Source organism: Erigeron canadensis, chromosome 3 (assembly GCF_010389155.1).
Source record: "Erigeron canadensis isolate Cc75 chromosome 3, C_canadensis_v1, whole genome shotgun sequence".
In the NCBI taxonomy this organism is placed as follows: domain Eukaryota; kingdom Viridiplantae; phylum Streptophyta; class Magnoliopsida; order Asterales; family Asteraceae; genus Erigeron; species Erigeron canadensis.
The window spans coordinates 23,641,992-23,669,066 of NC_057763.1; the positions used below are offsets into that span (position 1 = coordinate 23,641,992).

The 27,075-nt window shown below is 33.3% G+C and overlaps 2 protein-coding genes across 2 annotated transcripts; both read right to left on the minus strand.

Annotated features, from left to right (window-relative positions):
* Window positions 1-2,135: 2,135 nt before the first annotated feature.
* Window positions 2,136-14,737, minus strand: LOC122591721 (type IV inositol polyphosphate 5-phosphatase 6-like). Its single transcript, XM_043763969.1, has 12 exons — window positions 14,534-14,737; window positions 6,250-6,337; window positions 5,841-5,921; window positions 5,643-5,727; window positions 5,447-5,551; window positions 4,567-5,356; window positions 4,288-4,481; window positions 3,984-4,092; window positions 3,479-3,627; window positions 3,056-3,375; window positions 2,710-2,772; window positions 2,136-2,401 (listed from the first exon to the last, which is right to left on the minus strand). The coding sequence occupies exons 1-10, from the start codon at window positions 14,735-14,737 to the stop codon at window positions 3,153-3,155; spliced, it is 2,028 nt and encodes a 675-aa protein (XP_043619904.1). The 3' UTR covers window positions 2,136-2,401; window positions 2,710-2,772; window positions 3,056-3,152.
* Window positions 14,738-21,192: 6,455 nt separating this feature from the next.
* Window positions 21,193-25,778, minus strand: LOC122592562 (nuclear envelope-associated protein 2-like). The gene is made up of 5 exons (XM_043764822.1): window positions 25,367-25,778; window positions 25,137-25,244; window positions 22,900-23,361; window positions 22,179-22,280; window positions 21,193-21,569 (listed from the first exon to the last, which is right to left on the minus strand). Exons 1-5 carry the CDS (start codon window positions 25,541-25,543, stop codon window positions 21,393-21,395), a joined length of 1,026 nt encoding a protein of 341 aa, XP_043620757.1. The 5' UTR covers window positions 25,544-25,778; the 3' UTR covers window positions 21,193-21,392.
* Between the last annotated feature and the right edge of the window lie 1,297 nt (window positions 25,779-27,075).

Sequence of the window (27,075 nt, forward strand, 5' to 3'; positions counted from 1 at the left end):
ACCGCCACCATCTCTTGGATCGCCGTCCATCAAATCCATACGATACCTATATGTGTCCAGTGACAACCACTTTAGAATGGATGAGGGCAGCTCCCGTACCGTATCCACCCAAAAACGAAACTGATGATTGCCGGAGATGTCGCCGGAAATGGAGATTGCCCGAGATGTCGCCGGAGATCATCTTCTCTTTCCATCCGATCTCCCGATGCAACCGTGGAAATTGATACCTTTGTTGTTGGTAAGAAAGAAAGGAAGAATTTGGAGGTTGTGTTGTTGTTGGTGCTGGTAGAAAAAAAAAGGAACAAAATTTTTATAGAAAGAAAAAGGAGGAAAAGACAAAAGTGATATAGCCGTTGATATGTGTCCCCCACCTTTTTTTCCCCTGAAGTGTGCAATGGTCCGAAATCAAGAGGAAGCCAGGGAAGACCTTCCTCATTTTGCTCACCGCCGAACTGGTATCGGTATCACGGGGCGGTGTCCCCTTAAGTACCGAACCGGTACCATTTTGGTGCCTATGGCACTCCGTCCAGCTTATGCATTCATTTATCAAACTCCTCCTATTATACGTGTTTAACACAACTTTATCTTTGTTACTCCTTCATGGAGAACCTTTATACATATCTCATTTTCAATAATGCATATTAATGTAATGTCGGTATGGATTTTGTTATTTCTATGATAATACGAAGAATTATGCTTTCCAAATAGTGGTTTATGAGATTTTAGACCCGTGTCCAACACTGGACACGAGGTTTACGATATTATCGATATTAGATTTTCATACATTTAAATCATAAAAGCTTATAATTGTGAAAATATACGGTTCCAAGTGTTATACTTTGCAAGTTGTAGTACCATAATCACAGGTTCGTCACTGTCATTATTAGCTGAGACATAATAATAGAATTGTTTGTCGTAGTCAATCCACAAGGCACATGTTATAATAATTTCTCTATCATATAATTTTTTGAAACCAATCTTACTCATAATGTGATATTATTATGAAAGATAATAAAAAATTAAAATATAAACATACTTGTGATCATGTAGTTGACATTCAGGTATATGTATTTGATCATGATGCGAGTCTATAACACGAATATGTTTATTTCCAATCATCTGTTCTATGATAATTATATAACAATTATGATTGTTTTCATATTATTTGATAACAACTTTAACTCTTGATTTGAGTGACAATAGTAACTTTAAACATTAATACAAAAAGATAATACATAAAAACGGATAATATTATGTACATTTTTTTAATTGAGATATAATGTTGAAATTTTTTTAATTAATTAAATGATTGTAAGTTTTAAAAAATTCTTTCAAGTTGATAGTTAAAAATAATTATAAATTAAGTATTCAGGGCTAAAAAATGTAAGTTATTGATGGAAAACAAAAAAGTGTAAATTAATGAGACTTTTTCTACAAATTAATATAAATATTAATATAATAATGTATTTGGATAATGATTGTTAGGATTTTTAATTTATAGTTTATCTACATGATAACATAAGCGAGAGTCAATTTGACGAAATCAAACGATTTGATTGGTTAATAAGTCATTAGTCCAACTGTTTTATAGTATATATTAAGATTAAGATTAGTGCTCAAAGGCGATTCTTATAGATATGTATCAAATAGTTATTATTATTACACATGTATCTACAATTTTTAATTTATGGTCTTTCATACTGTTAAAATACATATTTTTGCATGCACAGGGGTACCAAATTAATTATAATTGTTCTATTTTACAGTCTTATTATTATTATTAGAAAAATGATTAATACTCTTAAAAATTAGCTTAAAAATCTCTTAAAAGCTTTAAAACATGACAAATGTTATCCACTAATTCTCTTTCCTAATCTCACATCTGATTTTACCACATGTCTTAATCTAATAATAAGGAAGATTTTTAGACTATTATTTTAAAAGGATTTATCATCTTCCTAATTATTAAGAGTATTATTTAAGAAAACATGGAATAAGTAACTGGTGTGCAAAGTCACTTTCCTTCCCACCCAAATAACCTGTCATGCTTCAGATAATGTCTCTTCCTCTTTGTTGTATCAATTTCTCCTTTTTATTTTTTCATCTCCCACATATACAAATAAATAAGTCAAAAATTGAAAAGAAAGAAAAAGCAAAAGCTGGACATAATACCAACTTTTTCGGTATGCATTCAGTTTAATATACTCAGTATTTTTCTTTTGACAAAATACCAGTATCACACCATTAATTTTCTATAAACTAAATAAATAAATAGATTAAAATATTCAAAAACAAATGATTGTTTATCCATCTATCATTCTCACTCACTTCTTGTCACAGTAAAGAATCTTGAATAAAATAATCTTCACTTCTCCTATTTGGCTAATATTTTATCTTACAACTGCAAAAATAGAAACAGTTTGTTAGCAAAGCAAGGAACAAACATTTCTAATCATTCTTTTCAACATTACTTGTTGCCCATTATAATATTTGTTTTTTTTGGTTACTCCTCTGTCCCAAAATAAATATTGTCCGAGAACAAATGTGACACATTTTATTTATGTAACATGTAATGATTATGTTTTTTCTAAAACTGTGCCCATTTTGAAAGTCGGAGAGAGTATAATATTGGTTAGCTTGTCCATGTAAAGAGGATTGGTTTGAAATGATATTCACTCCAAGAACAAATGTGATGTGATGAGAATGTACCAAAAATTGGTTAATCAAGCAAATCCGCAGTCAAGTCTGTTGCGTTTTGTTAGCTATACCTGGCTGAATAAAATAACAAGATGGTAGTTAGATAACCAAAGAGAACTTCTAGCCAAACTAGCAATTAGAAGTCGAAGTTTAAACAAGTTGATTTTGGGTACTACATTGTTTCTAACGGGTGAAACACACGAGCATTCAAAATGTTTATGTTGAGTGGAAGCGGGTCAAAAGCCACACAAAGTATCTAAAATTGTCCCTTTTTGACCCAACCCCCCTTTTCTTACCATTACCCAACCCGTCCATCTTACCACATCTATGAAAAAATGCAGAAACAAACATTACTGACCTTTGTTCACGGACGATTGGGTGTCCTCGTTACTGTTATAAGGGTGAATCTCCTAGAAACAAGCCAGTTACCATCTGTGTGGATTTTTTGTGGTATGTCAGAAAAAGCAGAGTTCGGTATAGTCTTGGGAGTATGGCAGTAGGGTTTCTGCATCAATTCTAGAGCTAGAGTAGCTCATGCTTCTTCTAAAACGACTATGAACTGACTCAACTTCAGCCCAGAATATGCTGTATACTGGCCTGTGATCAGAAAATCTGGATTCGCCACGTACGTATGATAATTGATGAAGACCTCCCCCATACCACAAGATTCTGTCACACCTTCATTTGAAATTATTGCAGATGTCAATAACGATATATTCTAAATATGGGTCATTTATGTTTTAATAAATTTTAATACCAAGTGTGCGAAATCAAAACTTACCATGCAGGTGTTCGTCTTTTCTCCTTATGATGCAAACTGTCCCCAGTGTATCTATCTGAATTAGTGAGGTACTTGTATGTTGGTGGAAAGTAGATCTTTCCTTCATTCCATCCTTGGAATACACGCCCCCTTCTTTGCTCGATTCGTAACTATAAGAAGAAAAACAAGTTAGCCCAACAAAATGTTGCTTGTGCTTAATTAGTGGTGGCAAAAATTGAAGTGCCAGGTAACAATTCATTACTGTTGGTGTACCTAAAAGTGTAGAGTCGGCCTGACCCGTCAACACTTTTTTGTTTGTTTGCGTTTCTATTTTACATATAACTTTATAAAATAATTTGAAAGAAGATACTTAGAACTTAGAAGGTTGTAAACATTTGGCCCCATAGGAGACAAAAGAAATAATCAAAAGGCAAACCGACCCATTTCAAAGCAAATATGACAAAACTGCAAACTTTACTGAAGATAAAGGGACGTGTCGTTTTATGTAGAAAATATTATGGTATACCTGATCTTTCTCCAACAATGCTCTCCAGTTTTGCATCTCAACAAGTGCTTTAGCTGACCGATACGAGAGAGCAATTCTGTAATTCAGATCCCCAAGCCAGATAATTCGACTGCACCAATGTGCAAAAATAACATAATTAGGTCTCAAACATGCTAGTTAACATCAATTAAACTCTTTAAGGAGAATATATAACTCGATATGGTTTAATATGTATTTGGCAGATGTAATAGACTGGACCATTCCTTTGCTCCCATCAACCATCAATTTATAGAAATGAACTAATAAATTACTTGATGAAACTTACTCATGTTCTAGTATTGTTTCTGGAGATTTTTCATCATTCGTGCCTTGAACACGTGGAAACCTTGTCTTCTTAACAATTTCCATAAAATCGGAGTTCCTTCTTAGTTCATCGCCCTCCTTCTGACCTGAAGTCAAATGACTGCAGACAAAGCAAAAACTCGTTTGGTGCAACAGCATACTCACGGATACAGATCCCTGCAAAACCAATTAATATTTTCTATTATTTATATCTTGAAATACAAAAATATGTTGAATATATAAACAGCACGGGTATCTTTACCTTATTCCCAAGATAACCCATTAATCCTCTGCCAACACAAGACACTTTCATGTTTCTAACGTGCTCCCTTAATTCACTCTTGACCCATACTGTTAAATAAACACCGACCATCTGCTTACTTGAAACCAAACAGTATTTTGGTTGGCCAGGCATTCTAGACCCATCAGATGCCGGTGAGAATGAATTAGTGCTTGGTGAATCTTCCATGGGTTCATAATCGTCATCAGATGAACCCCATCTTGTACAATCACTTGGTCTTTGACCCCATGAAGAGTAATCACTGGGCCTATTACCTGATGAATAATCACTTGGCCTATAATTCACAGAATAATCACTTGGCCTGTAATTCACAGAATAGTCACTAGGCCTGTAACTTGAAGAATAGTCACTTGGCCTGCGACTAGAGGATGAATAATCACTCGGTCTGCGACTAGAAGATGAATAATCACTTGGTCTATGACCAAAGATGGCCCGGTCACATACACTATACCGCCTGTCAAGGCGTGGTTGACCCATTGAGGGGTCAGTATCGTTTTTCCAGCTTCTTGGAGCCTGAAAAGATCTTCGATGCAACATGTTAGCAGTTTTTTGTCTTGATGAACCCTCAAAATCAGCATCATATTCAGCCACTGGATCAGGAATGGGGGAAGGTGTGTAGCAACCACCTCCTCCCATTGTTCCAGGCCGATTGTTTAGTGTCCTACGGATTAAGGACATCCATTTCTTTGCAGGGCCATTGTCTTCAGCACCAAGAATATTAGCCGCATTCAGAGGAACTACTTCTTGAAATCTGTAACCGGACATATCCTTTTAACAATATAGTTATATAGATTCATATATATAGAACAAACGAAATGAAATAGTTAAGAAGAACTAGTACCCGAGTACATAAATGTCTGCAGGTGGAGCGGCATGTAACCAATCATCAAGATTCATATTACTAGATGGGGATTTTCCTCCCACATTCCATGTGGCTGCAAATATACTGGAAATTCAAAGCAATTATCAAAATTAAATCGTTTGATACCGTTTTTTCATCATTTCTTTTTGAACAGTTGAAGAGTCAGACTACAAACCTGTAGTTATGCACATTTATAATCTGAGGGTGATCAAGATACACTCTACTCCGCCTAGCTCGTTCGTTAGTCTTGTTTGATTTCTCTGTACATACAATGTGCTTACGAAATTTAATCAAATAAAAAAAAAGATACATTTTGCAAAACAAACTTTGATAGCTTTAATCTTGTTAAAGCTTTAATGAGTAAAAATAGTACCTGTTTTAGTCTTCTTGATAGCAGGTGGTGGTTCCCTTTCAGAATTAGTATTATTATTATTCCTCCATTCACTATCAGTACCTATCATTCATTCATTACATACAAAAGAGTTTATGATATGCTATGATATCTTTAAATCATCAATTTCATAAACATTAATTTGTACTAAACCATAATCAATCATTAAGACCCAGGTTCGATCCTCACTGGTTAAACATCTTGGGATGACCGGGGAAAAATTCTATGGAACGGCCACCAAAATACTGGTTAGGCCGCTTACATTGACTTTTCCCCGGTAGTCTAAACAGGATCCCGCTCTTCTTTTTTAACTTTTTACCAAACCAATATAGATATAGTATTGCATTATAAACTAAAATGAAATAAATACATACATTATACATATACATACCTGTATAAACAACTTTATCAGCATGAAATTGTTCAGTTTTGGTCTTGATACTAAACCATTTTCTAATCAGTGACTTTGACCAACAGAACTGCATATACATAAACACACATATATAAAACTTCATTATAATTCACCAACATTATTTACTTACATTATATTATATACATAGTAAAACCAAACCAAGTAAAAAAAAACATGTTATTAGAAACAAAAACACAAAATTACAAACCTTGTTCTTTATAGAACTTTCATCTCTCATTGTATATATATATATATATTCTTTTTTCTTGTTATAACTTCATGCAAGTGTGAGAGTGTATTGTTTGTTTAAGTTTAAGAAAGAATGAAAGAAGAGAATGTGACAAATATGATTGAAGTAAAAGTGACATATAGACAGACAAAAATCAAGAAAAAAAAAAAGAAAGAAAAGAGACAAACTCAGCCTCGTTATTTGCAGTGTTTTGAAAATATTAAAATAATAATAAAGTGTAGCCACACCAACACTACACACAGTTTTAGTGGTCTTTTTCTTTCTTTTCTTTTGTTGACTCACTGACTGAATTCTTTATTTTATTTATTTATTTTTTAGTTTTTTGAAAAACCAAGGACAAGAAGTTTTGCCCGGAATAGTGGGGGCAGTTATTTAATTTTTAAAAGATGTTGGTCAACATCTGCCGATTAACAAGCCCATTTTCCCCTGTATCTCTTTTTATGTATATTTTTCGAACGGCAAGCATTTACTAAACCTAGCGAAATGTTAGCAATATTTGCAAAATTACAAGATTTTTAAACTGAGGAATTGCACCCGTTTATCTAAGAGATATTTTGTGATACTAAAGGAAGATATTTTTTTTTCCATGAAGTTAAGATAGAATATTTACACAATGTGATAATATACTTTAGAAGAAAAAAAACGGGTTTTATGATTATATGGTTGGAAAAATTAGTTGATAGCTGGTATTTAGTAGCCGATATTTGGGAGCTGCTGCCGAAAGTTAGATACTAAAGCTTTTAATATATGTATGTATATATATATATATGTTTGTTTGGTAGAGGGTTTTTAGAGGCTTTTAGGAGCTTAAAAGCCCGGAGTTTTTAAAAAGAAGCTTCATTTATTACAGTAGCCTTGTTTTGATATACATTTTAAATTAAAAGCCCCATCCCCAAAAAGTTTCGAAAGATCTTTAAAATAAAAGCTGGTGGAAGAAGGGTTGAAATAGAAGCCCTAGCTCCTAGCCCCATTTCTAAGTTCCAGCTCTAAGTCCCTGACCACAGTCCCAGCTCCAAACTTTTATGCCAAATATACCCTATAATTAAGTGACTAATAGAGCCTGAAATTATTGTTCAAATTACAACATAACAAGAATGGACAAAAACTATAATAATGAAATTAGTTGTTAGTTATTTCATTAAATATATATCGTAGAATACAAATAACTCTTATGCGATTTAAGACCAAAACGTGATTCTTGAATGGTTGACACAATATGTTCATCGACTCACCATCACAAAAATGCTTTATTATTTTATAGATATAAAAGTATTTATACAACATTCAGAAAATTGCATTAGTTTAACTTAAAATAAAAAAGAAAAACTTAAATGCTTTACATAGATTATCGATTTTGGCTGGTGAAACAAAGTAAAAGCAAACCAACATATGTACAGATATAAATCAGCATTAAAGATAAAGGGTATGAATGAATATGAATGAAAGCAACTATTGTAATCCATTTGGGATTCCTACACTCTTTTCTTTTCTTTCCTTTCTCTCACATCATTCTCTTTATATATATTCTCATCTTACTTATCCTTATATTATACTTTTGACAAAGATTAATTTATGTCATGTTTACAATTCTTTTGATATAGGTCCTTTTATTGAGAACGATTGTCCTAACAAAAGGGTCTTAGGCTAGCGATATGTCAAGGTTCTTTTGATATATTGTTAATTCCAGGTGCATTTGTGTACTAATTATTAAGTGATGTCAATGTGAGATTAGCTCACTTAAGAAAGGCTTAAGCCTCCTGTAATAGAAATATTAGGTTCAATCCTAAAATTGGGGTAATTTATGATATTTGGTGTAATAGAGTAAAAATAAGTTTTTTTTTCAAAATATATATATATATAACTAGGTTGTTCGGAACACCCGCATTACGGGGCCGCAATTATCGTTTTTGCGCTATGTTCTTTAAAATTATGATAAACTTAGCATTGCAAAAGTGTTTACTTCCATATTAATATCGAATACATATATTTCCTACGTGTAAGAAAACCAAATGGTAAAAAAACATAAAATGATAAACACATGGTTTGAATACTATAAAGTTTTTCAAGCTTTTCGAGCTTTATATTGGATAGTTTTTTACTAATTTTAAATATTTTAACCTCAACTCATGGCTCATGTACACCTTTATATGGTTTATATATATGTTAGGCTTGAGTTTAAGGATGTTAATGTTAGAACTTGAAATGATGCTATTTTTGTAATCGTAATGTTGACTTTTAACTTATGGTATGTTTTATTTAATATACATATTTATATTCGAGCTTTTCCATCTCATATCAAGTCAATATTTACTAACAAGCCAAGCTTGAGCCTTTTACTTAAAGCTTATATGTTTGAGTTTGAGCTTATTTGTAACCATAACCTTTAGGGCGGCGCGTTTGGTTCACAGAATTTGATTGAATTTGATGGAATTTGATGGAATTGGAATTGAGTTACATTCTTTAGTGCGTTTGGTTGTATAAAGAAGGAGGAATCACATTCTGTAGGAATGTAAACATTTCATCATTTGATGGAATCTCCATTCCTTAGGGATGGAGGAAGGAATCTCATTTCTTCACACACTTGAATTTGCAAAAAATCAAAAACATTTCGTCAAATTTCATTCCTTCAAATTCCAATTCATTTGATAGATTCCGTTCCTTTCAAAAACATTCTGTTAACCAAACGCGCCCTTATACTAAAGGGTTCTACGAATGTTGAGTTTGTTTAGCACTATAAACGCTCATATTAGGGACAGGAAAAAGTTCATATTTATACAATTATGATTAGATACATCACTTGCCGAGTATTGTTCGCTCATATAAAGAAAAGTTAATATGAATTACATGGCTGAATGATGATATTTAGGCCAAAGGAAATAAGGAATCAAGTGACGGCGGTCGTGCGATGTGTTTGGCCCCCCTAAAGTTCAGCGAAGCGCAATGGGTTTCATAAAATAAATTCCACCACTAGTTTGTATTTAGGGTATTGTTTTAGAACTCAAATGATGTGATTACCACTTTAAATTTCATAATTAGCAAATTCTCATCATTGGTTAGTTTGGTCATTACCGATATATCTTATCTATTTAATATAAGTGCTAAACTGCTAATCATCGATCTAGAAATGAATCCATTTTTTATGTTTCTAGTTGCATACAACTTTTAGATTTTGTATTACATACATTTATCATTAATTATTTAAAATGGTTAAATAAGCATTAATGAATTTGTATTTTTTTATTTAAGTTTTAATTTAGTTTAATAAAAATGATTTAGAAACACTTGTCTTTTCAAAACACATCTTTTTTAATCTTTTGTAGTCAAATTCTGACAAACAAAAAATGGAAAGAATTCTCAATCGTTAAAACGACAAGAACGAAAAACCCACCACAACGATGATTTCATGTCATTTTTGTTCGAGGGACGAAAAGTGTGATTTTTCACCACACACAAAGACTAATTTTGTACTTTACCCTTATGTATTTATATAATGGCAAATTATTTTTATTTTTAAAACTAATATAAGCCCTACTACTAATAAACAAGGTCAGATTCTCCAAACCATAAATGATAGCAAAGTTTCAGCTCGGATGTACGTTTTCGGGCCAAGATTTAAAGCCCAAACCCGACTCGTGTAACCCAGTACAGAACCGAACTGCCGGATAAGGTTATGAGTTGGACTTCAAGTTTGTTTTTCTTACCAAGTTGGGATTCGGACCAAGTCGGTCCGGACTTTGACCCGTGCTTATACTTAACACCGAGGTCGAGTCAAACTGTACCTAGGTCAAGCCAACTTTAATAGCAACAATAAATCCCTATATTGTAATGTAATAGATTATATCATTATACAAATAAAAGAGACCACACATGTGAAATGGAAGATGTTGCAACTTGAACAACTTTTCTAGAATCTTCCCCGCATTTGTGTTAATCCTACCTGGGGATGGCAAATAAACCCGTACTTGATGGGGAAAATCGATACCTGATACTTTTGGGTCGGGTATGCTGGTCTAGGGCTAGGTATGGGGATAATTTTGATTATTTTAGCGGGTTCGGGTCCGGGTACGGTTTTAAATAAAAACCCGTGAACCCGACCCGTATACCCAAAACCCGCCCCGAACCGGATACCCGACTCGTATATACTACATAATAAATAATAATATGTTTATATAATAACTAGTTTATATGGAAATGACATGCAACTAGTTAATTCAGTTAGCATTTTATTTTGTGCTTTATGATATTATGTTAAATTCTAGTAACGTGAAAGTGTTGGAACAAGAAATTAGTCAAAAGTAAAGTTCACTTACTAACAAATGAACGTCAATACTAATCAGTAGTGTTATGACTAAAATTTCAAAAGATAATATTAATAACGGATATCCTATTACTCGTGGGGAAACCCGTTACCCGGCGGTTAGTAAATAAACGGGGACCCGGCGGGTCCGGGTCTGGGTATGGAACGGTGATTTTTAACCGGGTCCGGGATTACCTAAACCTGGCCTGATGCCATCCCTAATCCTACCATTTGGTTAGTCTTTGCAGAGTTTTGCAAAAACTCTATCCCACCCTGGTAAACATAGATAGAGTAGCCTTGAAGGGCCTAAATTTTGTTGTATAGATATTGATGTCACTATATGCCCTATTGCGTGTAACTTTGTATGAATAGGTAGATGTTTCTAACAAATAATAAGATTGGGGAGCTCTGTCGATTTACTTAAGAATGGGCTAGATCAAGTTATGTTTTTATCGAGCGTCAAACATGTGAATCAAAAGTTAGTTTATACTCTATATGGTTGAATGGGTTGAAAGTTTCAAGAAAGCGTAATAGATCACTCGTCTAGTTCCATGGCATCGAAAATGTACCAAATTATTTTTTTTATAGCATAAAGCATCCCAAATTATTTGAACAAAAACAATTTTGTGTTTTTGTTCAACACCTTAACTATAAACCTATCCAAGTTACCCTAATGGTAGGTGTCTTGAAGGCCTCATAAAAGACCCGGGTTCGAATCTGACCAGGTAATCAGCATGGGATGGCATGGGAAAAGTCATGGGAACACCCTTATGCAACCTACAAGGCTACAACTTAGCCATCTCAACTTTCCTGAGTAGCCCATACGATAACGTATCCTAAGTTGATGGAAACAATGACGTATTGAGCTTTGGTGATGTTAAAAGTGTAGCCACTAAATGATAAATTGATGATAAATTGATGATGATGATGATGATGATGAAATGATTTGTATAATCAATAACTTATTGGGCCCTTATGTATTTTCGGATTAAAATATTAAGAAGTGAATAGTTTTGAAAAGAAGTAAGTGGGTTGCCACCCTTTGAAACCATGTACCTATTAGTATCCAACGCGTTTACCGCATATACGCATGCCCTAGTGAAAACCCCTGAAGACTTGGTTTGGGACAAGATTAGCTTAGGTATCTAATAACCACACAAATCACCTAACTTATATATATATATATATAGGGGGATGGGAATATAAGGCTGTCGAGTATCTAAGCTTAGGTGTGGAACACTCACATATTATTTTTTTAATCCATAAAAATCATGGGGCCCATGCATTTATTCATTAAACAAGAAATAATAAAATATTAATATGTGAGGGGTTCCACACCTAAGCTTAGGTGTCGGACAGCCTTATATTCTCTTTTCCCATATATATATATATATATATGGGAAAGTGAATATAAGGTTGTCTGACACCTAAGCTTAGGTGTGAAACTCCTCATATACAAATTTTTTAATAATTTTTTATTAATGAATAAATGCTTGGGCCCACATAAATTTTATGGATTAAAAAAATAATATGTGAGTGTTCCACACCTAATTCTAGGTACCTAGCAGCCTTATATTCACATCCCAAAACTTAGGTGTGGAATACTCACTTATTGTTTTTTAAATCCATAAAATTGATGGGGAACCAAACATTTATTCATTAATAAAAAAAAAATAAAAAAATTGTATGTAAGGAGTTTCACACATAAGCTTAGGTACCTAACAACCTTATAATATAGGGGAAAGATAATTTGAGACCAACTAAAAAAAGTCCAAAAAAGGACCATTGATTTTCGTAACTTACACACCACCATCATCATCTACTACGATATACAAGACTTTTTTGTAAAAACAATAAGACTTTCTGGCGATGGGCTCACCAGAAAATCATGTGTAAGTTAACTTATGTTTTATCAAACAAGGCTATAATTTTCAAAAGAGCTTGTTTTTAAAAGCTAAACAGACCCTATGTGTAGTTTCGTGTCAAGCTGATCCAACCCAAGCTAACCAAGCTGACCCAACTTGACCCAGACCCCAAGCTGGCCCAACCCAACCCCAAGCTGACCCAAAACCCATAATCTACATTTGTGTAGATTGTGTCAAGCTGACCCAACCCAAGCTACCAAACTTGACCCAGACCCAAACTGACCCAACCCAACCCCAAGCTGACCCAAAACCCATAATCTACATTTGTGTAAATTGTGTCAAGCTGGCCCAACCCAAGCTAACCAAGCTGACCCAGGCCCCAAGCTGACCCAACCCAACCTCAAGTTGACCAAACCTGGCCCCAAGCTGACCCGCAGCTAACCCAACCTGACCCAATCAGACCCTGACCCCAAATCTGACCAAACTGATCATGCTGACCATCCAAGCTTATCAGAACCCAAGCTGACCCAGACCAAGCTGACCAACCAAGCTAACCTAGAACCCAAGCTGACCAAACCAAGCTGACCCAGACCCAAGTTGACCCAGAACCCATGCTGACCAAGCTTCAAAAACGTTTGATTTATTTACCAAAATGCCACCGCGCATTTTTTTCCATTTTGACACATGTCGTGTTCTAATTGGCCTATAGGACCTTCTCTCCATTCTCTCCTTAAGACACATTCTTCCCGGATCTCTACCCTATATATATATATATATATATGAGATGGTAAACTGTCCGTCACCTAAGCTTAGGTGTGAAACACTCACATATTGTTTTTAATCCATAAAATTCATGGGGGCCCAAACATTTATTCATTAATAAAAAATATTAAAAATTTTGTAGGTGAGGGATTGCTAATCTAAGCTTAGGTGCTGGACAGTCTTATATTCACTTTTCCTTTATATATATATATATATATATAGGGATGGTAATATAAGGTTGTTAGGTAGCTAAACTTAGTTGTGGAACAATCACATACAAATTTTTTAATCCTAAAAATTCATGCAGTCCATGCATTTATTAATTAAACAAAAAACAATACTAAAATATTAGTATGTGGGGGGTTTCACACCTAAGCTTAGGTGTCGGACAACCTTATATTCCGATTTTTTCCTTATTTTGAGAACCATTTTTTTAAGAACCATGAGAACTCTCAAGTTATGTATTGGATCACATTTTTTTTGTTCATTCACATGTGAGATGATATAAAAAAATATGTTGTAGAAGAAATTTTTTTTATAAAACCTTCAAAATAGTCTTTTGTGAACTTGTGAATGAATATGTTCACGTTTTCGTTCACATGTTTACAAATGAGTATATATAAGGTTTGAAAAAAACTTTCTTTCTACAACATATATTTTTCTAACGTTTCACATGTTAATTAACAATAAAAACATATGATTTAATACATAATTTAAGAGTTCTCAAAGTTTTTATAAAAAAATGGGTTTTCAAAATAAGGGTGACTTATATGTTGGGCCAAATAAATTTGTTTGTTTAATAGATTGATAAGTAAGTTTTTTTTTATTACAAAATAAAATAAATAGTATGAGAAAAAAGTAAATGAAAAAAGTTCAATCGTTGTTGGTCTTATCTATTGATAAGATGTTTGTATGTTGGAGTTCTGATGAGGATTTGGTCCTCAAATGAGGGATATTACATTATTACGAGTTTTTTCCGTAAAGTATTGAGTTTTATTCTAGGTATTGAGGTTGATTTATGAGCAGACGTATGATAATCTATACTCCCTTAATACACAAACTACCCCACCTCTTTTTTAACACCTCTACCTTTGAAATGTCTTTTATACCCCTCCTAACTTCCACTACCCCTCCATCACGACTCATTACACCACGGCTCATCAAACACACATTCACCGCCGCTCCCTCCCCCCTTCTCTGATACGCTCCCTCCCCCCATAAACACCATCCACCACCGCCCAAAACACCATCCACCATCCCCTTCTCTGGTACGCTTCCTTCTCTACCTTTCATTGTTCTTTATTTTCGATTCTTTCATCCACCGCCGGTTAATAAATTTTTATTTTTTGTTTTTTGCATCGTCACCGTCCCAGAAATCGTCCCAACCAACGCCACCCGATTATAGGTATTTATTTTTGTTCTGTTGTCACCATCGAAAGAGCAGCCACTTAATATTTTGATTCTTCAATTTTGTTTTAGGCAAATCTTTTTTCTTTGTAACTCATTTTGTGTAACGAATTTTAAGCATCAACCCAATTAATATTTTGTATACATATGCTTATATTTTGGGTAACTATTTTGATTTATACTTAATTATTGTTTTTGATAATCATGAGAGATTTTATATACATATGTTTATCTTTTCATATCTTATTGGGTAAATATTTTGGTTCTATACTTAATTATTGTTTCTTATAATCATGAGAGATTTATAACAATAACTTCTATAAACAAATAACGCAATACCAATACCAGTTCTATATAAACCCCATTCAATCATCACATGACTCTCATACTAAACCCACACAAAAAACCTTTCTATCCCTAATTGTTTTCTCGAATGGATACCACAGGTTCGACTAATGATGCTTATGTCCCGTCATCTGCAGCCGCCAACGCCGCTCCAGTCCCACCTGTTCCAGCCCCCAATCCCGCTTTAAACCCGGTTGTTCCGCCTTCTCCACCGCCTGTCCAACCATCACCGCATGTGGAGACTTTGGAGGTACATTTTTGCCATATATATATATAAGTTGTGTATATATAAGTTGTTCCACCTTTATATGACAATGTTGGCTATACTGTAACATAAGAACCCGAGTAATTTGTTACGTAAGTTTTCCTTCAGCATATCGTGTAAGCATTGTTGTATATATAAATTATAATTGTTGATGGAAATCAAGATGTTATAGAGGTCATGATTGGATTGCTTTAAAATATGAGTAACGGAAAGCTTTCAAATTGTATGCGTTTATGGAGAACTGAGTGTAAAACCAAATTGTATGTTTGGACAAGACATAACTCTTATTTTTCATCCAAGACATAACTAAGTGTAGAACCATTCACTTTTTTAATGATATATATAGTTAGTAACATAATCTGTATTCATATGTTTCGTTATTTGTGTTATATTATTCTGGTAAGCCTGACAATCCGTAAGATAAAAGAAAATGTAGCAAAAACTAAATTTGGTCAAACAGGTCGAAAAATGGCACAAGTATTCTTATCGGCATATTGTTCATTCCACTTTCTTTAAGAGGTGAATTTATTATGCAGATGTACAAATATCATGTTGTGTGTTTGTTATTTTATGTTTTCTTGCATTTGTAGATGTACAAAGAGTCTTAGTTTTATATATTCATTCTGTTCTATATCTAGATATGCTTCTAGATCTAATGTATATAATTGTGGCTTAGTTTGTCTGCTGGAGCATATCATACATTTTGCTGTTTAGTTTTTGTTGACAATTGCAAAATTTTTATCTCAATTAACATATTTTAAATGAGTTATTTTCTTGCATTTGTAGATGTACAAAGAGACTTAGTTTTATATTTCATTCTGTTCTATAGCAGAAGTGTTGCCTCAACGCGCATAGATAGTTAGTAACATAATCTGTATTCATATGTTTCGATGATCACGTATAACACCTGCCTTAAACATATCTAACATTGTCTTACAGGATGCTGAAATAGCAGCCTTGCCAATTTATAGTGGCCGCCCTCCAACCCGCAACCCACATGTGCTTGGATGGGAGGTAAATAATTGCGTAGTCTGCTACATCATATCTACTATATTTTAGTTATATCAAACACAATGTATTTGTAATAAATAGTTTAGACGCCAAAGTTTTATTTTAGTAGTGATTCGGCGGCCTGAAGTATACATGTTGCTATATCAAACATCTATATGCTACTTACTGTTGCAGGAGTACAACCGTCAGGCAAGTCGAGCAAAGGTTTTTGACGAGCTCTACTTTCAAATCAATGATGATCTCTATTTGATGGAAGAACGTTTGAATAAGCTGAACTCAATTTTTCAACGGATTCTTCGTCAGAAAGAACACCTTGACCATGTCTATCTCACCTCATAAGGCGTCTCACCACCACAGCTGCCAAGTGTCAGTTTTCATTTCCTGTCCTTTCTTCAACTTCATGACATTTTGTGTCGTTTCCTTATCCTTTTGGTTGTTTGGCAGTTTTTGAACAATTTTCAAGTGTGTCGGTTTTCCCGGCTAAGACTATTTGTTTTATTTACATTGATTGAATAAATGTTGTGGTTTCTACCTGTTTGGATGGATCAGTGACCTTACTAACAGAATCGTTCCACAAGCCTGGTCCGTTTAACTTTTTAATTTTAGCAATATCAAACTGGAAGGGTCAGCTTTTTGCGCACTAAGGTTGTAAAATGTTGTTTTTTGGGTGCTTGGCATATGTTCACCTTCTAACTTAAATTAAACAATCCATATGATTTTTTAAGCTATTAAGCCATACCCCATCCCTTTTAAAGGTGTCAAAATGGATGGGTTGTCTTTGTTGGGCAATGCACTCAAGCTACAGGTCATATTTTGGGTGCTTGGAACCGTTGCAGCAAATCTGGTCTCTTAACACTTATAGGGTTTGTATTAATTTAATCATGTGGTGTCTCTTTGGATGCTTCATGGCCCCTCTTACTAACAGTATGGCTCCATAAGTGTGAGTCAAAGTAATTTGATACATTGGCCTTTAATGCTACACCTGGTTCTTTTCAGGTCATTAGATACTGATTCGGTAGGCTTGGCTTTGTACGCAAGTTGCATCTCAAATCAATGTCGGCAAAGATACCGTGTGTTTGGCGTGCTATGTTGTCTTTTCTTCATTGATGTAATACTTGCAATATATCGAATTATTGAGTGTATCGAATACTTGCAACCCAACTCTTCCATTTGTTAACACTTGCACTGAGTTAAAACCCAACCCGACTCACAATAATGTGATATCATGTTAACTTTAAAGGATTTCGTGCATGGCCAACTTTATGTGGGACTATCTAGAGGGATTTCGCGCGACAGGACGAAGGTGTTGGTCATACCTGCTAAAGAGTTCAATCAACCAGGAGTATACACCTCAAACGTGGTGTACAGAGAAGTTTTACATGATGCATAGGTCATACAAGGTGCGTGGTTTTAGGTACCAACTAATTTGTTTAATACTGTATATCATACTGAAATTGCGTCAACTGAGTACATTGTTGTACATTTCTACATTGCAGGTGGCTTCGATTTGATGTATATTTCTACACTTGGTGACGTACTTTACTTCTTTTTCAATTTTGAAGGTTATTTTTGCATTTTGGCTTATTCATACTAATTCATTGTTTAAACTTTTGTCCACATCTCCCTTACTTTTAGATAAACAAACGTTACGATGATTGCTACCTAATAAAGATTATTACTCAGTTTGTGTATATTTTGCGTTACTAAATTTAATAAATCACTCAACATAAAAAAAGCTCACTCTAAAACAACAACCGCGGTTTGCACTTTGAGTTGAAATAAAAAACGCTTGAGGTTAAGTTATACATTCATTTAATAACACGGTACCTGCTACTTGACCGGCGTTTTTTTCCTATTCTCCACCGCATCGCGCGGGTACAACGCTAGTTGTCGGTAACAAAGATAAATTACAAAAGAATAAAACTTTATTTAAATATGGAAATAAATTAAAAGTCACAAATCCCATCATATCATAATAGCTAATAATTTAAAGATAATGATAAACCAATCTAATTGGTGTGTTTAAAGATATGCTTAATAGTAAGATGATGACATGTGGAAAAATCAGAGGGCAAGATTAGGAAAGAAAATTAGTAGGTTACACATATCAAATTCTTAAGATTCTAGGTTGATTTTAGGTTGATTTTTAGGCCTATGAGTTAGGTTAATTAATCATTTTCCATATTTTAAAAACCTCTTTTCTAATCAAACCTATTAATGTTAAAACAAACAGTTCTGATAATTCCCAAACCTGAAACCCACTAGTCAAGTAGTCATACCCATATTCCCAATATCTTTTTTCTTCTTATACTCCAAATTTTTGTTTAAGATGAACGACGTTCACTGTATCCTCCCACACAAAAAATACGCATACCATGTTTGCTTTGACGCATTATGGCTGGATTGAGTTATGTGGACACATGTATAGTAAGATTGTCACATCATATTTATGACGTGATTGACTTATGTTGACATTGACATTAAAATCCACATATAATAGTCAAAAGTATTTTAAATATCGATTGGTTTTGACTTTTGATATATAGTATAAAATTAAATATATATATTCTAAAAGGGAAATACTAAATACAGTCCTAAGGGTTGTATTTAACGTGCATAAAACAACTTGTACATTCCATATTAAAAGCTCACCCCCCTGATTTTCATGATAAATGTACAAATAATTTATATACCTTAAGGCTGTATTTAGCAAACCCCCATCCTAAAAACCCTTATAAAGCAAATACATTTAAATCGTTTAAATAAACCTCGTAGTTATTACACACTCAAAATAACCTTTTTGAATAGGAAATAATCCCTACACAATAAATACATGACTTTATTACCATATTTAGCGAATATAAATACGAAGATCACCATCACCATATATTATAGAAGAATAATAATAACAATTTATTGTCGCTATACATAAATACTTCGTATATAAATCACGGTGAATTGAGATAAACACTCACACTCAAATACAATTGTTTTGAAAAATGAGTCTATTTGTTCAAAGAAGCTTTGTAATCGTTTAATTTTATTAATCTATTTTATTTCTTTTCTAATAACCCCTTATTTATCTACTCCTGTTCCAAACTGTTATTTATCTGAAAAGTGGATGGTAAAAGTATACAATGCAATTCCAGGGTCATCTATAGAAGCTCACGTAAGATCAAAAGATGATGATCTTGGGGTTCATAACATTACTTATGAACTTGGTTATCAATTTCATTTTTGTAGTGGTATCTTAGTTGACACTCTTTTTTGGGGAGATTTTTCTTATGGAGCAAAATCGGCACATGTTAATTTGTTTGACCAATATGTTGGTGCTTTTATTGGTGGCAACCCGAATGAAGACAATGACACAATTGCATATTGGGCTTTCAAAAAAGATGGATATTATTTGTCAAAAGAATGGAAACAATATGATGATCCAACATGGGTTTTTTGGGGAGCTTGGGTTTAATCTTTGTTATTATCATAAGTGTATGTTTATTTATTAAATTAATATATATAGCTATAATAAAGGGATATTGTTCTTGTTTGTTTGAATTTTAACCGATCTACTTACTCCAGTTATCTTTATATTAATCTTAATTTTATTTTATTTTAATCTATATATATACACTAATGTAGTAGCTATAAACCAATCACAACTTTCCATTCTTCAAATTTAAGTAAATCATCCCATGTCTAAATTAGCTCATATTTTTCTTTTGTTTTCCATCAGCAATTTACGTTTTAACCCTATATCAAAATAGTTAATGCTATATTGCAAAAGTTCTATCTTAGAACAAAATATTGCTAAAAAGTAGATACGTTACAAACTTACAATATTTCATTTGATTTGTGAAGTTGTTTTGTGGACTCTCATCTAGCCGAGCAACAAACCCAAAAGCCCAGCTCATCCTTATTTGTCTTTTTCACTGTTGGGCCGAGAGCTACAAGCCCAAGATATGGGCTGCCTTTTCTTCGGTTAGTCTCATATACACGCTAAGCTATGACACTAACACCGTAACACGCACGCCCTTTTTCTTTTTCTTTTACATTACATTACCAGGATATTATTATCAGACACACAACTTTCTCTCATCAACCAAAAAACTCCCTTTTGCATCGTTAAAACTCAAATCATCATCCATCCATTTAAATCCTTTCACTACCTTCATCTTCAATTCTTCATCATGTCTCAACAAAAACCCATTAACCACTTCCATCTACTTAAACTCGTCTCAAAAGTTTTTTTTTAAAAAAATAGACCCAATAAACGCTTACTTCTTTTCAAGTTTAGAAACCATATCCCTTTCTATAGTTCTATCTAATATTACATCATAAAAGGTTCAAAAAACTTTTTATTTTCTTGTATTGCGCGGACAATATAATAGTCTATAAATATGCAAGTAGAGCCTTATAAATTCAATAGCCTAAAGCCAAAGTTCCAACAGTAATTTTAACAGCCTTTACTCTTAAAACGTCCCTCATGAAGTCATGATATAAGTTATACAGTGTAGCATTATACTTGTTAATTGACATTATTTTCTTTGAACACCTCATAATGTATATACCCTAGCATAAACTAGTTTAGAAGTTTTATAAATTTATTATAGGTTTTTGAGTAGAATGATTGACCAAAGTTGAAATACCATATAGTCAGACATACATACATTTATTGTATATATCAAAAGGATCTAGTCTATAGTAAACTAAACATAAAAAAGGACAAACAAGGTTTTGGAATTGTAAATTGTACCATGATTACATACATACATTGACCATAGTATTTCGAATTTTGAAAATTGGCAGGCGGGGTATTTTATAAACAAAAAGCATCCCCATGTTCTAAAAGACTTGTCTCTATCTATGAGCTATTCCATTCAAACATTAAAAATTGTCTTTCTACTACTACTACTTTTACTACTAACGCTTAGAAAACAACACCAGTACTAACATCGACATCGATACAGCAAGCTTGAACCCTGAGCTCTCCCAGAAATTCGGGTTCGGATTTTCTCCATTTCCACATCCACCATTATTCTTCGCTGCTTCTAGTTCATCTCTTACTTCTTTTAGAGCTTTGTCTCGTCTCTCCCCCGTCTGGAATTTAATTAATTGTAAATGAAATAAAATCATTTTATAGTTCATGACAATGTCAGTTATAACACGTTTACTGGGTTGGGTAAGGTTATGTTTTTATCTTCCAACGTCCGACATGTAAAATTTAATTAAAAGTTACTATAAAAGAAAGGAATGTGATAAACACACGACAAATTTTTGCCATCCATAATAATGCATGTTTCATACCGTTGTGGATGACTAAAATGTGCTTTTGTAGATTTATCACTACCTCTCTTAGAATAAGAGCAACACCCGTAGTATAATGCTTTACATCTCCAATCTTGATGCTTAAAATAAGTGTTTTCTTCTGTAAACCGTGATGATATCCAAACACATTTTAAGCTTTTAGACTTAGCAAATGAGTCATGTGTAATTATTTTTGTGCATTTCCAAATACCCTTTAACTTAAAACAGGATGTGTATTACTGAAATACGACTAGTATACTTTTTTAATCATGCTAAACACACTGACTTTTTGGTTATAATCATATTTATTTAAAAAGAGTTCAGGTTAAACCCAGCACCCCACCCACTTGGTACCATAATGCCCAAAAAAGAAAAATAAGTAAAGAGCAAAGGTTGATTTACCCTTTGGAGCTTTCGGGTCTGAGCTCGAGCTTCATGAAGACAAAACTCCAGTTTTAAAACCCTTTTCTTTAGCTCCTGGTCAGCTCTACGGTGTTTCTCCAACTATCACAAGGAAGGTTATTGAGCATTAGTCTATCTATACTTCTATACTATCTTCTAATAATTATCACTCTCTCTCATAAAAGTGTTAGATAAAAAATTACCATTTTACCCTTTATAAATTAATTTACATAAAAAAAAATAAGTAACTGCTAAGTGCCGCCTTCCGCGGGTTTTGAGCCCCAATACCTCGACAGTGTTTGGGGAGGTTAAGATGTAGGCAGACCTTACCTCTACCTAAGTAGAGAGGCTGCTTCCAGTATCTACGTAAATGGTAGAAAAGACCCTCCAACCTTTGCATGGGATGAGGATCGAACCCATGACCTCTGTTTCCAGAGGCAAGGGTGTTTACCACTGATCCAACCATGCTGCTTATAAATTAATTTAATTATAAATTAATTTACATCATTAATCCTTTATCTTCTATATATCTACTATTACTTTACATCAACTACATTTACACAAATTACTTACACAGTTGCACCCACTATGAACAACAACACCACGGCCACCGTCACCACTGCCAATCGTCGTCACCACCAAACCACCGCCGCATCGCGCGGGTACAATGCTAGTATTACTAAACAAAAATTATGCAAAGATTTTCAAAAAATATACATACTTGGGACTCAAGATCCTTGGTTTTGAGCGTCCAATGTGCAGACATAACCCGAATTTCATCTCTCAGCTTAGCTATTTCTTCATCTTTGGCTGATAAAAGTTTATTCATCTTCTCTAGGTTTCTAGGTGAAACCTCATCAAGAATCCTCCTCAATTCACAATCATTATTAGCTCCAGATTTGGCTAAAGCTTGCATGATTTCATGCTCAACCCGCATGACTTCATCTTTCAGTTGTTTTTGTGAGGATTCTCGAGATTGGAGATCCTTCTGCAAAAGATCTAATTGTTCTGCTAGTTTATTTACACGAGCTTCATGTTCTTTCAAGGATTTATTCTTCTCATCCAATTCTTTTAAGAGAGTCGTGCATTGAAGTTGTGCAGCTTGAGCTGATGCCGCACTTGCTTCAGCGGTTGCTTTTGTGAACGAAAGCTGTGAAGTAAGATTATCCAAATCTCGTAGGTACTGTAATACGGGAACATCAATAAAACTGATATCAGATAAGATACAAATTATCAAGTCTACTACCAACACACACAAATCACACCCAATATATATATACACACATACATATATCCTTATATTAAGCAAAAATGAAAAAAAAAAAATGCTCGCTCACTTAACGCTTTCACTATTAAAGAAGCCCAACACTACGGAGGCCGTAACGGCAACACGCCAATGTCTCGATGTGTTGGGGCAAAATGGCCACACATGGGCAGAATTTGAAGACAGAAGAGGGTTGTGCAATACTTTCGAATTTCTAAGAATATTTTTATATTACGGGCACTCTCGGTATAAAAGTTCATGTTCAGCCAGTAATGCTGTGATTACGCCTCGAGTTACGGATGGTCTAAGGGATTTTCCAAAAAATAAAAGCCGATGTACCTAACTTATATATATTAGATTTAGGTTGGCCCATTTTTTTTATTATGATGAACTCTTAGAGATTTATATCTGTCCCTTACTATTTAACAATTTACAAACGCAAATCTGGTATATGGACTGATAAGAAAAAGTCTACCAAAGACAAGCATATAAAATAGATGGATAGAGTTAGATGAAACATTAAATACAGAATGTGAAACCATGCTAAATAATCGTCAACAAATATTGAATACAATATTGAGTCACCAGTAGTTCTGGGTCCATCTATTCATGGCCAAGGATAACCAAAATTATGCAATTAACTAAAGTTAAGACTTTTTAAGACCAGATGATAATATGATATATTGATATGAGTCAAATGCGGATGGACTAGTGATACAAGTTACGTTGCTAGTGGTCACAAAAGTGATCTACTTGGGGAGTAACCACAAGTTTAGTAACCCATATTGCATTTAAAGTGTAAACTAGTATATTACTGAAAGCATATAAAAAGTGCAAGTTTATAACCACACCATTGTCCTAGTCAACAGCCACAAAAAAGATACAAGAAATTTTATTAGTGGAATAGTGGTAAGTTGTTTTCTAATTGATAACTTGTAACAATTTGTATACTAATTTATTGTGAAACCAACTTCAAAAGTTACCATCAAAGGAGAGAAACAAAATAATGATTCGGAAAATTTGGAAAATGGAAAACATAGAGGCATCTCTTATGACCGATCCCAAAACTTTTTCTTTCAAAACCCCAACATGTTTACCCGGTGAGATTCGAATTAGATCTCTTCTTAAATTTTCGGCCACCTTACCACTAGGCCCCCTAAAAGTTATGAAAGAACCCTAATTTCCTTAAGATAATCTGAACTTAATAACACAAATTTATATAGATCAAACATCACTTATCCATAAAATAATTTTAAAAAAAAAAAGATCTAGATTTCCCCATTATTGATCCAATCTACAAAACCCCACAAGGAATCATCAGTGCAACATATGGACAAAAAAAAAATGGGTAATACATTTTACATAGTAAATTGTACATTTTTTAATGTTACTATTTGATTTGTGTGCATCTCCAGGTTATGGAAAAGACAAACTTTTTCAAACCACTAATCAAAATATGCCATAAAGTGAAAAATAATATACCACTACAACACAAAAAGATTCAAAACATCTACACATACTTATTCTAAATCTACCAAAAGATCCAAATGGAAATAGACAAAACTTGCCCCAAAAAAAAATGAATTGTTTGGATTTTTTACATCATAAACATGTTTGAATCATACAACTAAATCAAATCAAACCAAACCCTTAAATCATATATGTTTTAAGCAAGAAAAAAATAAAAGTCAAACCTTTTGGGCATCAGAGGATGATGCTTGAAGCTGTTTATTTTTCTCATCTAAACTACTTTGTAATCTAGAAATCTCTTGTTCCATTTTCTTAGCTTTAGCTTCTGCTTCCTGTTACATGAATACATACATACATATATATATATATATTAGAAGATCTATAAATATATTATTTCACCCAGACATAAATCAAATCAAACCCAAAAAAAGGATCAGTATGTATAAGTGTATACCATTCTAGTACAAGATTCTTTAGCGAAAGACTCTTCTTGAAATGAAAGACGCGTACGGACATCTTTGAGCTCGGCTGCAAGCGAGACGACGTTGCGTCGAAAGCTTTGTTTTTTCTCAGTTAGATCTCTTAATAATGGGTCAATTTCTTCCCCTCTGTTACTACTACTTGAACTCATTTTTGTTTAATTTCTTGATCTTCAAAAACCCAAATTTTCTTTAATTTCTATCTTTGTTGTTGTTGCATGTGAATAAAAACGTATAACTTGTGACTGCTTTAATTCAAATTGAAGTCAAACTATATCTATAATTATATGTATAGATATAGATATTGATGACTCTGTTGTAACTTGAAGCTGTTTTCATTATAAAAATGAATTGAAGTGCATGTATGTTCATGAATTATATATTAATAATTAAACTATATATATATAATTCAAAACACTGAAACTGAATGAATGAAGTGAGAGAAAGAAAGACAAAACAAATGAATATTATTATTTTTATTTTAATAATAATCAAACCTGTCCATTTGTTGAAAAAAATTGTGGTGATTTGATAAAATCATCAGAACCGCACATTTGGCATACTATTATACTAATAATAAACACAAATAGATTTGTTAAAAAATAAACAAAACAACAACAAGTCTCGTGGAAGTTGTGTAAGAGATTTTTGGAAGCAACTACTAATATGTTCACATTTTAATCATGAAAAGATATGAATAAACTTATTAAAGTTAAAAAAAAAAAAAAAGATTTTTAAGAAAAACAAAAATGTAAAAGAATTACCGGTGGATTAGGGAGAAGAAAGAAGTTGGTGGGTAGTGGGATTAAAATGAGGGCCGTAATAAACAGAAGAGGTTGTGGTTAGGGTAGGAAGAAATGACAAAAACCCACCCGAACCTGAATTGAGGTTCGGTTTGGTTTGGTTCGGTTTTGGTTAGGTTAGGGAATGAGCGCGGCAAAATCAAAATTTTTGATGGACAAGTGTTTACTTTTTTCCAAGTATGCTGCAGCAGCATTTGGGGATCTTTGGATTCCACGCCACTTGTGTTTTCTTTTTTTCTATCTAGACAATAAATGCCATTATTTAAGGGTGATTTTACATTTTTTATTTTTATTTTTGATGATAGATGGCAAATTGAATATTCAAACTTACTTTATTTATTATTTCATTAAATAATTACAAATGTGTTATATAAAGAAGACTTGAGAGACGGTAAATTGGTAATGCACTTATGCTTTCAAATAGACAATGGCATTGTAAATTTGGAATTTGTAAAATAAATATGGCTAATTAGGATTAGCTTAATTAGCATGAGAAAATAAAGACAAGATTACAAGAACTTCAAACTATATGTCTTGAGTTCGAAGTTGATCCTAACCACGTTTTACTGGGTGTTTGGGCAAAATATCCTCAAACTTTATGTTTTTATGTGATCGAAACATTAGATTAAAAGTCTGAAGTTTTTACGAAAACCGGACATTTTGATATTGAATTATAAATCGTTAAATAAATACCTTAAAGATGACTAAAGAAAAAAATATTCAGAAATGAACATCTTATGATCAAGTCACATATGACTCGAACAACATTTACTACGTAACATAAATAGAAAAATCTCCATTCATTTAACGCATTCTGAAACAACTAATCTTTGACAATTTTAATTTTTGTTGATAAACCATAGATAAAGTTTTGCTAAATA